A 16,409-nucleotide genomic window follows, 5' to 3' on the forward strand; every position below is an offset into this window, starting at 1 on the left:
CTAATATCATTTACTGGACTGTGTACTGTCCCTGTCCTCCTGCCCCTCAGCCCCCTCCCCTGATGTACCGCGGCAATCTTTGACATAAACCAAGCCACCAGATAGTGCAGAGGAGACTTTATAACTAGGTTTTGATAACTGCTAGCATGTGTATGCGCACGAAGCCATCTAGTACTGCGAGCACGTCCACCCACTTGTGTGAGGGTGATTAGCCTGTTCCCTGGCTCGTTGGCTGAGGTTACCTCGGTCTTTGTCCCATCAAAGCCTTTTAAATTGAAAGCCAGCCAGGTGTCTGCAGAGCGGCGGATCTGCTGCGTAATTAAATAACGCCGGGAAAGAGGAGGAGCGGATTAGGCGAGGCTGTCCGGTTGAGTGAGGTTCAGTAAGGAAGAGGCTGAGCTACACTTGAAGTCTAGCCTCTTGGGGGAGATAAGGGGGCGAGTCAAAACTCTTAAATCCGGGCCGCGGAGAGCCAGAGGAGGTCACCGAATGTAAATGTCGCCGGGGTTCGGCTCAGCCCAGCGAATCGGCTGGGCGGGGTGGGGCCGCGAAGCCGCAAATCACCAGTTGAGGGCCAGAGAGCGCGCCGCCGGCTCAGAGCGGAGCCTGCCGCCGCCGGGCCAGGCAGCAGCCGGAACGGGAGGGACAGCAGTGCGCACCGGCCAGCCGCACCGGCCTCTCGGCGGACGCCCGCGGACCATGAGCCGCCCGAGCTCCCGGAGCAGCTGCCGTGCGGTGCGGGCAGCCCGGCGCTGAACCGCAACCCCGGACCCCGAGCGCGGCGCGGGGAGGTGAGTGTGCTCCGTGCTTTCCTGCTCAGGATCCTGGGCTCCCTCCGTCATACTGAGACGGGACGGAGAAGTTCTTTAGAGAAAAGTTAGGCATGGGGAAGAGCGCAGCCCGCGTGTGTTTGTACCCTCGGAACCCTCGCAGACTAGGCGTGGGAGTGGGGATGGCCAAAGTGGGGGTGGGAGGATGAGACTTGTGCCCTCGGGGGTCCTCGGATCCCGGGACTCCCGGGAGTGGAGCGTGGTGATGTGCCTCCAGCATCTCCTCCAACTCTTGGGCTCCGGGGCGGTATCTTCTCGGGCGCTGGCTTCTTGGACCCCTCCGGACCACCACCCCCTCCCCAGCTAGTCCAGTCCCGTTTTGCCCGAGGCTGATCTAAGCTGGGGAGACGAAATGGCCCAGAGGCCTCTGCTGGAAGCCCGAGGCTTTCTCCACTAATCTCTTGGGAAGTTCGCAAAGAAAGTGAAGGAGCCTGCCCAGTAACTGTTGACAACATCTCCCTCCCCTTGCCTTCCCTTTGTTGAGAAAGAATGAATAGTTGGTTGTGTGTTTCCCCTGAGTCGGAGGGGGGAAGGCAAAAGGAGGGAGGGACGGGTCGCAGCCCATCTTCCTTTACTCGCTTGGTCTAAGGCCACACAAAAACTTTAATCAGGTGTAGACACTCTTAGGAGGGCAGGTGGCAAAGTCCTGTGTGGCAGGACGAAGGTTTTAGTTTGAGGTAAGGTGAAAAGGGGAGTAGCCTGAGTCTAGTATTTGTTTTTCGTCCCCCCACCCCCCTACAGCAGTTAGGGATGGAAAGTAGAGCCCTGAGTTCAGAGTCTTTTAAACCTTGACTCTTATCTCCCAAGGTTCCACAGACCTCTCTATGGCGAGCGCATTGGCCCAGGGAAGGTCAGTTTGAAAGCTGATTATCTAATTCTGTGTTCTCTCGGGTGGAGATCCTGAAGGGAGCTCTGTATGGCCGAGTGGGAAGGGGCCTCTCAGTCACCGGGAAGCCCACTGGCTAAGCCGTTTGCCCACCAGTGAGTGTGCCAGGAAGCCTCCCCAGTATAAAGAAAACAGTTTACCGTGCCAAACAACGACTCACTCACAAGTGCTGTTAAAAAGCCTGACATTTCCAAGATGAGTAACCAAGATTTCAGTTCCTATTGATAAAGAACTGCTTTGTCAGATGGGTACTAATCTTAAGAACCTTGACCCGTAAATCCTTCATTGTATTGCTTGTAATACAATCCATGGAAGAATTATTCATACTTCAATCGGTTGGCTAGACTTCATAAGGTTACTTCAAAAACAAAAGGATACCCTCGATTCCTAAAGCCAAACACAAGTTCTAAGTGGATAAGCCAATTTTATCTGTGGAATAGTTCCATCTGCCCTTACTGTCTGACTTTGCAAAGAAGATGATAGAACTACAGATTTGAATTGCAAATTCTCTGTCATGGCCAAGGTAAGGGCAGCTGAGGTAGTGACATTTCCAGTCTGAAATATACAAGTTCTTACGGCCCTTCCATCCGATTACCATGTGTAAGTATAATTTGAAAATATCCCATTTCAGAAAACAAGAGAAAAATTGAAGCAAGTAGGCCAGTCTATCTCTGCCTCAGCTTGCAAGGTCATCAGGTTTTGAGTATTGTTTTGGCCATCTCTGTGGAATGAGTGAGTTGGACAGAGGTCATAAACTTTTCAAAGCTTAGCCACTAACTAGGAAGGCAGGCGGCAAGGCTGCTGGAGTTTGTCGTGAGGCTCAGTCACTCACGCTCTCAGAGCTCCAGACTCTCAAAATTTCCTATCAATGGTCCATCTGACCTTTGTATGTATTTCAGATCTGGCAGTAGAGGTGGATGGTCAAAGTCTTCACTGGTGTTTGTTTGAAAGCACAAGTATGGTTTACTTGGAGTCTGTGCCCTTTTGTGTCTGTGTCCTCTGGGCTTGGTGTGTTTACATCTGTTGTAGGTTGAAACTTCTTCCTCCTCAGCCTCCCTAGCTGCAGAGGTTTTTTTTTTTTTTGAACCTCCCCACTTCAGTGGGGACATAGTAAATAATCTATGCAGACATGGCTCTTGCATGGTTGGCGGAGATGCTCTTGCTTGCTGTGTGGCAGGGACTTCATTTAATTTCCACACCAATCCTTGAAGATAGGATTGTTAACATCTTTCACGAATGACCCACTGACTGTTAGAGTGTGGTGTGACTTGTCCCAGCCCTCATAGCTTCTGCAGCAGAGGCAGGGTAGAGGCTGGAAGCAGTAAATACTGGCTCCAGGACCCTGAGTTCTGAGCCATACCATTTTTTTTTTCTCAAAGATCAAATGGTACATAGAAGTGTGTAGGACAAGTGGCCTTGGCACAGAGACATCTGCAAGTGAAGAATAAAGCGCGCTGGGCAGTTGTAGCCACTCACTCCCTGGCTTTTGCATTGGTTGCACTGGAATCCTTCCCCTGCCTGGAACTGCCTTCAGATCTTCCCTTGCCTGGTCCCTTATCGTTTCCCCACTCAGATCTCATGTCGTTGTAAGCTCTTCAGAGAGACCCTCCCAGACCAGCGTATCATAAAGTTATCTCTTTCTCCAGCCATCTTTTAGCATCTCACTCTGTCTTGTTCTGTTTTGGATTCTTTGGGTGTTGCCTGGTTTATTGTTGTGTTTACATGGTTTTGTTGGCCTTGCTGAGCCTCAAATCAGGCTTCTTGAGAGCAGAGCCTTATGATAGCTTCATAAAGTGAATGGACATGATTCCTCTGAATGGGGAAAGTGAAATTGTACTATCAGCATTTACTCTTTTTCTAAAAAATAATTATTATTTTTTTTAAAAAACTGTATGTGCATAATGGTCTTTTTGCCCTCATGTATGTCTGTATGAAGGTGTCAGATCCTCTGGGACTGGAGTTACAGACAGTCATGAGCTGCCATGTGGGTGCTGGGAATTGAACCCAAGTCTTCTGGAAGAGCAGCCAGTGCTCTTAATTACTGAGCCATCCCTCCAGTCCCCCGAAATTTACTCTTACTGTAAACTTCCTCTATAAAATATTAACCTGGTAAGGTCTAGATCACCTCATATTGTTTGTTTTTGTTTTGAAGACCTAGTACAGTGTCCGCCATATTTGTGGGCTTACACCATTTGATTCTGTTACCCAGGTAGACAATTTAAGTGAAAGATGTCCTCTACCCAAGAGAATCCCCAATGCTGTCTTCTCAATCCTGAGTCCAGACTGGGCAGTGCCACAGAGCTTTTAAAAAATGCTGGTGCCCTGCCCTACCCACAGAGATTCTGATTTTAGCATCAGGGCTGTGGTTGAGCCACACTAAATAATCCCTATAGGATTCTTACACACAACCAGGCTGAGCCATGGGTTTTTGTGTTTTCAGAACTTATTCTCTCCTTAGGTACAACAGGATTGAGGCAGCCATGGTGAGAGGTGGAGACACAGTTCATGTTTTGTTGATGGTTCTTGGTAGTGAGGGAGATACTTTCACACCCGCTATCAAAGGCGGTACTACTAAGTATTCTGGCCTAGGCCCTTTTTGTTGATGGCTCCTTCTGGAACCATGTCTCACATACTGGACTCTAACCTCTGTCTACACTGAGCTGTCTCCTGGGACCTCACACACAGTTCCAGTTGGTGAGTTTATCTTCCTCCTACATGGATCTCTTCTGAAACCTCTTGTGTATAGCATCATACTGTCTTCCCATGGCTATGGCCATGGCTTGCTTGCTTGCTGGCTTGCTTGCTTCCTCTTTCCCTTCCTTCCTTCCTTCCTTTCTTCCTTCCTTCCTTCCTTCCTTCCTTCCTTCCTTCCTTCCAACTTGGGACCTTGAGCCTCTGACTCTACACTCTGTCCTGTCCTTTCTCTTGGCTACTTCCTGAGGTCGAAGTTCTTCATGGTTTACTGCCATCTGTCCCAGTGATGCCCCTGGCTTCCTTTTCTAGAATTACCAGAGCTACCTACCAAGTTACAGAGCAGATCCCTCTCGTACAGGTCTTTGCCGGTACTCACCAGACAAATCCAGACACTTTGGCAGAGCCTTTAAGACTCCTTGGCCTTGTCCTAAGCTGTAGATCTTTCAGGAAACAATTCTCAACTTCTCGAGCCACAAGCCATGGCCTGAAATGTGCTCAGAGTGTGGGGATGCCTCCATACCTTTATGGCTTTGGTGTTCCACTGTCCTCTTAGAGGGCTTTTCCCGATACATTCAATATTTATTTGTCTCCTGTCTTCTTTCCAGTCTCTAGGAGTACTTCAGTCAAAGTTAACCATGGTTCCTTCCAACATGGGGGTTGCTATTTATGAGTTCTAGGTTGGAGGTTTCTACATCTCATATCCAGTGTACTTAAATGTTAATGTCAAATTTAAAATAGGAAAAGAAAAAACTTCAATAGACTTTGTTGTCAGAGAAAGAGTTGAGATTCAGGGTATGCGAGAGGGCATGTTAGAGTTTTATGACTGTAACCTCAAACTCAACTCCAGCTCAGTCTTGGATGTGCGGAGAAGCCGAAGTTACTGGGGTTAACGTCACTTTTGCTCCTTTGGGCTCATGGAAATGGACTTGATCAACAGCATGGCCTTTACACATGAAGATGTTTTGCGTGGCACTCATGGTCTATGCTGTGCCTCTCCCTGCCAGTTTCTTTGAGATGGTGCAGGCCTGTCAGTGAGGAAGGAGGGCGACAACAGCTTAAACAGAGGCAGTTCACAGCTGTGTGGATGGGTGGTGGGTAAGAGTGGGGTTGGGGACTGCTAGTTGGTTTATGTCACTGGTGGTCAGGTAGAGGGCTAGGAAATTTTGATTTTTTTTTTTTTTTAAATAACAATGATTAACATTGAGTAAGTGCTGACAGAGTGCCAGGAGCTGGCCAGGACGGACGGGAGGGCCCCTCCCAGGACTCACCATGCTGTTTTTCTACATCCCTTGTGAACCAAGCTTTCTGTGTGGTCTCACGTGCAGCAGACAAGCTTCTGAATTATCAAGGCTGGCAAAGAGCGGAGGTCAGGGTTAGGACTATATTCTTGATTATATTCTACCCAGTTCCCAGCACTCTTCATAGTACACGACTCTGTGATTCGTGTAGCAGTAGATTGTGTGGCTTCGCATACAAAGTATGTTTCCCTTACAAACTCTTTATCCCACCTCTGTGAGCGTACAGAGTGCTGATTAAGCCAAATCCACAGTGGCTGAGTAGAGCCAGCTCTGCAGGGTGCCATCCCTTCAAGCTCTTTTCCCCTGATCATTGCAGTGGTGAGCTTGAGAACAGGCTGTGGATTTCAGCTGTTCCATGGTGATGTACAGACCCTAGCTGGATGTCGTAGGCAATGTAGGGCTGCATCCAGGGAATTGCTGTTACAAAAAAAAAAAAAAAAAAAAAAGAAAAAGAAAAAGAAAAAATCTAGGGCTCCTGTTTGGTGTGTATGTTGACCTTGATGGGTCTTGTATAATTTGGCTTGGGTCAAACCATAGTTTAGTTTGGAGCGTAAGCATTGTTCTGGGCAGATGACTGCCAGCCATCCCCGGGGAACAGTTGTTGGAGCTGCTGCTGCTACCTCTCTGGCCATTTTCCTCTTTTTCTGTGTCCATGCCCCCACTTTCTTGTTCTTTCTCCCTAACCTTTTTCTTCTTCCCTGACTTTACATGTACCTGTGGGCATTGCTTACCTCTGCTGCTGGCTGGCAGGCTCCAGTCTCTTTTTGGAAATCGTCTACAGGGTGTCACCACCTGATGGTTTCCTGGTGCAACCGGGCTTGCTAATGCATGGAGAGTAGGGCCACTCCCGACCCCTGACCCTGCCTTGGTTAATTAGAGTACAGCGATTTATTTATAAGCCTCAAGCCTTTGCCAGAAAGGCTGGCCTATCATTGTGGGTAGCACAGTTTTGGTCTGGCACTGCAGAAATTCCAGCAGCTAAAGAATTCCAATCATCTCTGACCGTTTTCATCATTCGCTGGGTGGTGGATCAGTGTAGCAATCATCTGACAATTTACAGTATTTTTCTTGGTGTTTATTGCCGTCGATAACAGTCTTTCCCCCTTAATTGTGTCCTCTCCATCGGGAATGATAAAGTGGCTCCCATGCCTCTAACAACCTGGGATTGTGTTCACCTATTTGGATTTGCTGCCATCTAACTGAATTTCTTCATAATCTTAAAGGAGAGAGACAGAGACAGAGACACACACACACAGAGAAAGAGAGAGAGAGAGAAAGAGAGAGAGAAACTGAAACTCTCCATTCATACGAGGTTCCACTAGTGATGCCTTTAGACAGTATTTACCTTTTGATGTCTCATGGCTATTTCCAGTTTCTTGTATCTGTCTTACCTTTGCCCTTCCCTCTCTTATTTCTCCTCAGAGTCAAGAATCATGGCTGCGGGAAAATTTGCAAGCCTTCCCAGAAACATGCCTGTGAATCACCAGTTCCCCTTGGCCTCGTCCATGGACCTCTTGAGCAGCAAGTCCCCTCTTGCTGAGCATCGCACAGATGCCTATCAAGACGTGTCCATACACGGCACTCTTCCACGGAAGAAAAAAGGCCCTCCTCCCATACGGTCCTGTGACAGTGCCAGTCACATGGGTACCCTCCCTCACTCCAAGTCCCCACGACAGAGCTCACCTCTGACCCAGGACATCATCCAGGAAAACCCACTGCAGGACTGGAAAGGGGAAAGCTTCACCTTCAGGTAACTCCTGTCATTCCCTGAGTGAAACATCGTCTTCCTCAAGAGCCTTATGTTCAGTGTATATGAAGCTATGTGAGTTCCACCTCCCTTTCTTCCTTCTGTCCATCCTTCTGGTGTCGAGGACCCCAGGGCTTTGCATACGTGAGGTCAGTGCTCAGCCACTGAACTGCATCCGTAGCCCAAGATTAGCATGGCCTCTGTAAAGCCATCCCAGCACCTCACCAGCTGACCCAGCCAGTCCTACTCTGCCTTTCTTTCTCCCTCTCTTCCCTCCTTTAGTATTAGTGAAGGGAGCCGAAAGTCTCATTTTCTAATAAACTTATCTAAACATATTCTCACTTGTGCCTTTTAAGGATAAGGATTCTGATTTAAACTGTAACAACAGCATATAATTTCTTATCTAATATTTGAGGTTTAAAAATCTAACTTGCTGCAATAAGACCCTTCAAAGAAAACACATTAAAAAAATAATCATAGTATTGAGTTCTGAACTATATCCATTTAGTTCTGTAGTGATGCCAAGGCATATATAAGTTAGGATTCATATTTCCTTTAGTTGTCAATATGCCGAAATAAAATTCTTGTGTGGCTGCATTACCAAATCAGCTTCATGACATTGCTGGGGGAGAATTGATTTCCCCATGCTGAAGGCCAGGGCTCGGGGTAAGTAGGCCTCGCAGCTGTAAATGCTGCTGGGTACAACATGGCTAGGCTGTGATTGGCTTCTGCTTCTTAGAGCCAGTTTGGGAACTGTGCTCTTTTTCCTGTAGATCAGCAGCATGTGATGATATCAGGTAAAGCACAGGGCGGATTCTGCCCTCATCCTATAGCAAATAAAACTACTCTGATCCTGGGTCACTTTTTGCTTCTATCTATATATTGAACCTATGTTTATTAAAATAAATTGATTTTTTTAGGCCCCAGGGTTTCAGTAGGAAAATTCCCCCCAGTCCTATTGAGTACTTTAAAGGGTTGGCCCAGCATTGAAAATACTCTAGCAGCCAAAGTATTACAGCAATCTCCTTTCGTCCTTTTGCATCGGAAGCAACTCCTTTTCTGAACTGCATTTCAGTGAGCGATCAGATACAAATAATTAAGTAAGAAAACTGAATACTAAACACTGTAGAAGAACTAGGTTGACATGCTGGCTCCTATGGGCATGGGCAGTTATTGCTTTGTATTGTAAACGTCTTTAAAGAGGTGATCATTTTGGATCTAAGATGACTACTTAATGAATCTAGGTTCTCCAAAAATCAAAGAGCTGGAGCTGAGAGCAAGTTTGCTGTGTTTGCACACCCTAAAGAAAGCTAGTGTGGCCTATAACTGGAGTGGGTTGAGAAGTGGACAGCAGGCTAATTGGGGGCAGGGGAGTTCAACAGACGACAGTGAAGCATCGATTTTAGTTTCACAGTAATTAACTAAGAGGGAAACAGGTGAAACCCAGATAGTCCCACGGACAGCACTTAGAGAATCCTGAAGTATTTCTAATGTCAGATCTCAGATGCTTATCCTGGGGACTGGAAAGCCGTGGACCACCTCTGGCAAATCCAGATGTGTAGCTTCCTAGCATAACGAGCCTTCAGGAAGCCTGCTGCTGAAAGGAACAGATACAGAGTTGAGGGAGGGAGATGCTTTTTGTTACTATGGTGTCATTGGCATCCAGTAGGCAAGGGTGAAGAAGATGATTGCCAGAAGCAAGCACCAATCAGTGTCAGGCTGCAAGATGCAGATAAACTGGCTCTTACTGGGTAGCATGTTTTCTTAACTAATCTCTTGAGCTAGGTATCGACTGGGTACCAGACACAGACAGTTCAGAGCCACACCTTAAAGCCGTGAGGTCCTCCCTGACCAGCACACACAGGGGAGGAGCACACAGGGGAGGACTGTAGAGCGGGGCTGCTGGGCTGGAGAGAGGAGTGGAATCTCCTCCTATCTCCAGGAAATTCTTCATAAACACCCACAATCCAAACTGCTAACTGCAGGGAGGTCAAAGCTCTTTTATTGGAAACTTGACTTGGACAGAGGTCAGAGCTCTGGAAGAGATCCTATCAGAGGGTGGGTTCGAGGCCTCCGTGTGAAGTCCTGGCTGCAGAAGAGTGAACAAGCCCTGCTGACCTAGGGCTTGTTTACTGTTCACAGCCTAATCCAAATTCATTTTTCTCTTCACTCAAAAAACTCATTTAAGATAAATACGAGAAGTACCAAATGCATATCCTGCACAAATCACACAGAGCGGGAAGGCTGTAGGTGGTGTGCCAGAGGCTCATGAAGACTGACCAGTTTAGACTCATTATCAACAGATTCATCTTCCAATATGTTTTCTCAAAAAAAAAAAAAAAAAAAAAAACCAAACCAAACAGAACAAAACAAACAAACAAACAAACACCCTCGATTTTTAAGAGTTCGAATACACGATTTATTTTTCTTCTTTTAAAAAATTCCAGGAAGATAATGAACTATCTGGTTTATTTCAGTTCATTTCTGAAATAAACCATGATATGAAGAAAGATTTTCATTAAAGTATATTGATTTTTATAGGCCCCAGGGTTTCAGTAGGAAAATTCTCCCCAGTCCTATTGAGTGTCCAATGTTGAAGATACTCTAGCAGCCGGAGTACAGGAGAGGTTGGAGCTGAAGAGCAGCAGTGAGAACCCAAGTGCTGGAGAGAACACTTGGAGCTGCACAGTGAGGGCAGTGCTCCTGCGGTGGATTCAGCTTGGAGTGGAAGGGAGCTTAGGCAAACACCCGCCACCCACTGTTCATTTCAGTTCACAGTAACCTGGCCAGATGCAGAGTATGACAACTTTCTGTCTCCTCACATGTGTTGTTGACATGGCAATGGCAGGTCCTCGAGGACCTCCTAGACTACCTGTTCCGGGGTACCCCACCTACACATAGAAGGCAGCGATCCATTCTAGTGCCTCTGTGTCTTGTAAATCCTTTATCTGAACTTTTGCTTTCTGGAGTTTCAGTTACCCACTACCAGCTGTTAGCTAAAATATTACATGGAACATTCTAGAAATAATTCATGAATGGTCAGTGTGAACCATTGAGTGGCATGAAGAAACCTCACTATGTTCTGGTCTATCCCACTCAGGACAAGAATCATGTCCTGATGTAGTATACCCAAACTGTATATGGTAGCCTTCCTTTCCCCCCAGGGTTAGTCTCTTAGAAGCCATTTTGACTGTTATGGTATGGCAGTGTTTGTGTTCAGGTAGCCATCGCTTGACTTCATAATGGCGCCAGAACATAAGAGTAGAGATCTTGGCAATTCTGATATGACAAAGAGCAGCTCTAAAGAGCGTCTTAAAAGTGAGGATCGGATGTTTTTGATAAAAAAAAAAAAAAGTTGTATGTTGAAGTTGCCAAGATATGATTATGCTTGTTATAATTTAATATTGCTGTTACTCTCTTACTATGCCTGATTTACAAATATACTTTACCAAAGCTGTGTGCCTAGGACCAAACAGCATAAACGGGATCCAGTACTAGCTGCAACTTCAAACACTGGTGGGAGATAAAGGGACAACTGTATTCTGAATTGTTGCAGATTTGCCATTTTTACAGCGAGCATGCTTAGCTCATTAATCATTGAACTGTAATTGAAAATGAATTGAACAGCTGTCCCATGAGAGGCCTTGAACAAAGTAGACAGAGTCTCCCTTGAGACCCACAAGTTTACAGTTCTTAGCTGACATATCTACATATCTCATAGTCTCCCTTTTATGAATAAGGGTTTTATTTACAGCTCTTAAATTTTACAGCTTTAAAATATCTTAAAGGACTTGGTGGTATAGCAGGTGGATCTATGAGTTTGAGGCCAGCCTGGTCTACAGAGTGAGTTCCAAGACAGCCAGGGCTACACAGAGAAACCCTGTGTTGAAATACCAAAAACAAAAATTATCTTAAAGCATTTATCCATATTCTTATTGGAACATCAAAACCCTGAATAAGGCATGGCAAATGTCTTCCTCCTCTTTCTCTTCTTCTTCCCCTCCTCCTCAACATCACTGTCATCACCACCACCACCACCACCATCATCATCATAATCATCGTCATCAGTTGGGGTAATGGCTTGAGATCTACTGAAGCACCTAAGCATATGCCTTAGTGAATAACTGTGTTTGGGGAGATGGGATGGTGCTTGCTGGCCATTCTCCAGACACTGTGCTCCATAGCCTCCATGACACCTGTGCAGCTATTGGCACCCATGAACTGTCTGCTTGAATGAAAAAAGGGAGTCTCCCATCTAACACCTTAGCACCTCAGACATCAGCTTTGAGGAGAATAGAGCCTCAGTTGCCAAGAGTCAGAAGGCCAGCCTGGAAAAGGAAATTGCTCTTCTCTTTCCTAGACCATATCTCTTAGCTTTCTTGTTGTCTTGGCTGCCCTTGGATGTACTTGTGGTTTTGAAAAGTGGCCAAAGCCAGAAGCCAGAGAGTCCTTAAGCCTGCTGCTTGATGTCACAGGGGAGCCTTTGTTCCAGATGCACAGCCAGGCTTCTCCAAGAGGCCTGCAGACAGGATTTCCTTTGACATTAGCGTCATTAGGTTGCTGTCCCCTTGATTCATTTGTCTTCATGGATGGATTTGTGTTTGGATCTAGAACTCTCCTTGTGCTGAGAGCAGCCTTCCTGTGGGGATGTCTGTGATGCCAGGATAGCTTAGAGATCAGGGCATGGGCCCTTTTCCTGCCTGTGGGTATGTGGAGGCCTGCATTCCTGGGAACAGCTGTGGGGGACTAATTCCTTCCCCATCCTGTGCTGTGGACACATGTGGTGGGACAATGTGGGGTTTCATGAGTTTGCATGAAGGCTTGTGACTGACTCGGCACAAGTGTTGTCACTGACAGTGGCGGCAAAATCTGCACCATTATTCCTGGTAAAAACCAGCTTGCTCTCCCAGGCCCTGGTTAACCCACTGCTACTGCATAGCTCTTTAGAGAGGTGGAGGTTGGGGGATCAAGCCCAGGATCCATGCAGATTTTTCTCTGAAAATCATTTCAAACACCTGACTTGGGCTGTCAGTGCCTTCATCTGAAATATTCTCCAACTATGGCTTTCTCCTCCATAAAGCAAGATGCTGCTCCAGACATGCCGTAAGCCAGCCTTTCCTTTCAAAGATAACCAGAAGTTTCAAAGATAATCTTCAGTGCAAGGGGCCACATACAGGTGTCTGTAGCTCATGCATGTCACGCCTGCAGGTTGCTTGCTTTCCATATACAGAGGAAAAAGTTGGCTTTTGAGTTTTAAAAAAATATATTTAGTAGATTAATAGATGCTATTTTTTTTTTTTAAAAAGTCCTTTGATTCGATGACTAGGTAACAGCACTGAGCATAAGAATGTCTCTAGAGAAGAATGGCCAGTGGGTGGAGTTTTACTAACATCTGGAGGTGCCTCCTTGACATGGGTCAATGCAGCTGTTGTGGTGGGCTACTGATATCCCAGAAGTGATGCATGGCCTGGCTCTGGTGGTCCCTGGTGTGCTGAGGCTAGGAGCAGCTGGGTCAGAGGTGAGCCTGGTCCCCTATCTGATAGGCGTCTATCTTGAAGGAGACCCGAGAATGAACTGCTGGAGGTCTACCAGCTGCCTGATGGTCATCCTAAATTTTGTCCTGACAAGAAACTGAGGGGCTGGCATCTGTGCATTCCCAGCTGTTCTGGGAAAAAGGACAGGATTTTTTTTTTTTTTTTAACTGATTGTAAACTACAACCAAGAAAATATCCAGAGAGTGACACAATGCAGTCCTTGTCTAGTGGGGCTTCCTAGGTCTCACCCCCTCCCCCAAGGCAGACCTGCTCTAACTCGGGCTGTCTCCAGCCTCACCCAAGCTACTTGGGAAAGGATCAGGCTTTAATCTTAGTCGTTTATCTCCCACAGCGTCTGCTAAGGCACACTGTAAATAGACCCACAGCTATGCTAGTGAATCTGCCAGCCATCCCAGCCTGGCCAGGATATGCACACCAGAGAATTCCTAGTTGCTCTTGTCCACTGGGGGTAAAAAATTGTCTTCCAGGGACCTGGACTGGGTAGGGTCACAGCCATTCTGCAAGTTGTAACAGTCATTACCCAGTCTAGCCTATATAACTGGTAGTAGAATATCAAGCTCTCTCTCTCTCTTTAGGTGGCCTTAAAGACAATGCCTTGTTGAAGGGTCACACTTATATATGTAACCTGTGGAGGACTCAGGAACCTTCTAGCTTGTGAGATCTATAGTTCCAGATTCCCCTGCAAATAGATACCAAATCAGAGTGACTCTTGTAGTCAGAATAACCCCTAACAGAGATGAACCAGAGGCCTCTGCTCAGATCCCTACTTTGCCATGTATTAGCCATGTGACTGGACAAAATTTTAAATTATGAAATTGGTTTGAAATGAATCCACCCTGCGGCATGCTGTGATGGTTAATTGGTCCCCAAATATGTCCCTAAACATAGCCGGCTAGCTTTCACTAGCTTTCACAGGGAAGCCCTGTGAAAGCCCACTGGGCACCTGCCTTGAGTAGGTCACAGGTGCTCTTAGCTCTCATCTAGTCACTAGAAGTCAATTCCTTGGCTGCTCAGCTCTCCTGGGACACCTGACCCTCAGGATCACGGGGAAGTTCATGTTACCCCGACTATCAAAGCTGCCAGGGATCTTCACATAGATTCTAGCACCCAGACCTGGCAGCCTTGTGATATGGGGAACACGATTTTACTCTTCTGAATTTCCACATTCTTATTGGGTAGCTCAAACCACTCTGGAGGAGGAGGGGCTCAGGCTGGTTAATTTCCTTCCTTCCTCCTGGAAGGCAGAGCAGGGAGGCTCCTAATCCCCTGGTGTAACCAGAGATCATGTCCCTTGCCTGCAGCTATAGTGGGAGAAAGTTTCCCACGTACTGATGGTGTCTGCCAGGATTCCATTATCTAGGTCGGCCTTACAGCAACATGCCTCAGCCAATACTCCCTGTTTGAGGGTATAACAGCCATACAGGGTGGTAGAATGAGAACATACCATTGCATTCGTACCTAAACAAGGCCTGGCTTTCCCCAGTGGACTGAAGCAGCACCTGCATGATGGTTCTTGTGGTTAATGTTAGTCTGCTGTTCACTGGTCCGTGCAGATTTATTAAGCTGGTTATTAGAGGTATTGGGTTGGGGACCAGTGCTCAGTGGAGAATGAAATAGATGTGGCCCTGTCTTAGGGAACACCCAGTTTAGGGGTCCTGGGACAAATGCATTGATATGAGAGAAGCACAGAAGGAAGTCATATCAGGTGTATTCCATCAGAGGATCCTGGCTGAGATGGGGTGGGGAGGTGACAGCTTCTCTAGGGAGGGAACACTTAGAGGTTAAGAACTTAAAGAAAACATAAAATATTTCCCTTGTAGTTTTTATGTTACCATGTATTGAATGAAAGGTAACATCTTTGAAATGGGCTAAATAAAAATACTACTAAAATCAATTCTACCTGTTGGGTTTTTTTGTTTGTTTGTTTTTGGTTTTTTTTTTTTTAGCTTCACTATTAGGAAACTTTCAATTACCTATGTGATTCACGGGTTATTTTCACTGGACATCACTGCTAGACCTTAGCTAAAGAGTTTAGATTTCGTCTGCTTGCAGAGGGGAACTTTTGAAAGGCATAACAGGATCAGAGTAGGGTTGTAGAAGCCGCCTGCCCACCCCCTTCTGCCGTGGCCCATCCCATCTGTGGAGGCCTGACTTATATGGGGAAGAGGATTGGGAGGGGACAGGAGGTGGTTTTTACTCTTGAATAATAAAGGAGACAAAGAGGGTGGATTCAAGATACAGTTTAAAGTCTGGTGAGCTGGTATACTTGGTAATCCCAGCCCTTGGGAGGCTGAGGCAGGAGGATCCTAACTTTAAAGCCAGTCTGGGTTAGATAGTAACATTTTTATCTAAAATGAACAAACAAACAAAACACATTCTTTTGTGTAGAGTCTGGCAGGTGTACTGAGGGCTGAATGAGGTGGGGGAAGAATAGACAGGTATGGCTTTGGCAGTGGAGGGTTGGGGTGGGGAATGGGCTCATTACTCTGACATAGGAGACATAGGAGGGAAGGATCCTCATTTTGTTTGGGTGCTTTTCTTTTGGGAAGGCAGTGGCTGATCTCTGAGAATGGAAACTTCTGTTTGGAGTGTGCCATATCAAAGACACTAAGACGGTGAACTTTCTCATTAGACAGGCAGTTGGCATTATGAATCTGGAGCGGTGGAGAAAGGTGTAGTCTAAAAATGTCCACACTGAATTGAAATTAAAGCCACAAAAGTAGATACTGTCACCAAGGAAAAGACCTCATAGAGAGGGTAGGCCCTGGGATCCAATCCTGGGATCAGCAAAGGAAGCTGAGTGTGTGGACAGACAAATCAATGAGGATCTGGAGAGGGCATTTCAAAGGAAGACACACCTCCCCCTTTTAAGAAAAAAAATTAATAGGAAAAGATGAATTTTTTTTTTCTATTATGTAGCTCTGGCGGTCCTGGAATTTGGTGTGTAGCTCAGGCTGGCCTCAAACTCACAGAGATCTGCCTGTCCCTGCCTCTGCTGCGGTCAGAGGTGTGAACTATCACGCCTGGCTCAAGATTCAATCTTAATAAGCTTTTGATAAAATAAAGTACACTATTTTTATTCAGTTAAAGCAGACATACTTCCAGGGGCCACCGCACCTGTGGACCTGTGTCTGTATCTCAGTGAGTGTTCAGTGGCCCTAGCTATTCAAACTGACCATCCCAGATGATCCAGATGTGTCTGTCCATGCTATAGCCAAGATCAGTCCTGATTATGACCCAATATAAAATCATACACTTACTTAAAAGCATGATGACTGTTTGTTTTGATAACTAGATTGTTTGGTAACTGACAGTATCGTGATGAACTGTCAAAAGGCTAGATGTGCCTGTGTTGGCGGTCAGGCTTTGGCAGGAAGAGTGACAGCTGCTTTTCCAAGG

General features: G+C 46.4%; 1 protein-coding gene across 2 annotated transcripts in view; it reads left to right on the forward strand.

Moving 5' to 3' along the window:
- Window positions 1-346: 346 nt before the first annotated feature.
- Window positions 347-16,409, forward strand: part of Bcar3 (BCAR3 adaptor protein, NSP family member) — a 110,024-nt gene continuing 93,961 nt past the window's right edge. Inside the window, exons 1-2 of one of the 2 annotated variants that reach the window (XM_034500529.2) lie at window positions 347-791; window positions 7,131-7,458. In XM_034500529.2, coding sequence (XP_034356420.1) covers window positions 7,142-7,458 — 317 coding nt within the window. In that variant the 5' untranslated portion in view covers window positions 347-791; window positions 7,131-7,141. The remainder of the gene's footprint in view (window positions 792-7,130; window positions 7,459-16,409) is intronic. The other variant, XM_034500528.2, reaches the window with a different exon arrangement.

The sequence above is a fragment of the Arvicanthis niloticus genome, chromosome 4, assembly GCF_011762505.2.
Source record: "Arvicanthis niloticus isolate mArvNil1 chromosome 4, mArvNil1.pat.X, whole genome shotgun sequence".
Classification (NCBI taxonomy): domain Eukaryota; kingdom Metazoa; phylum Chordata; class Mammalia; order Rodentia; family Muridae; genus Arvicanthis; species Arvicanthis niloticus.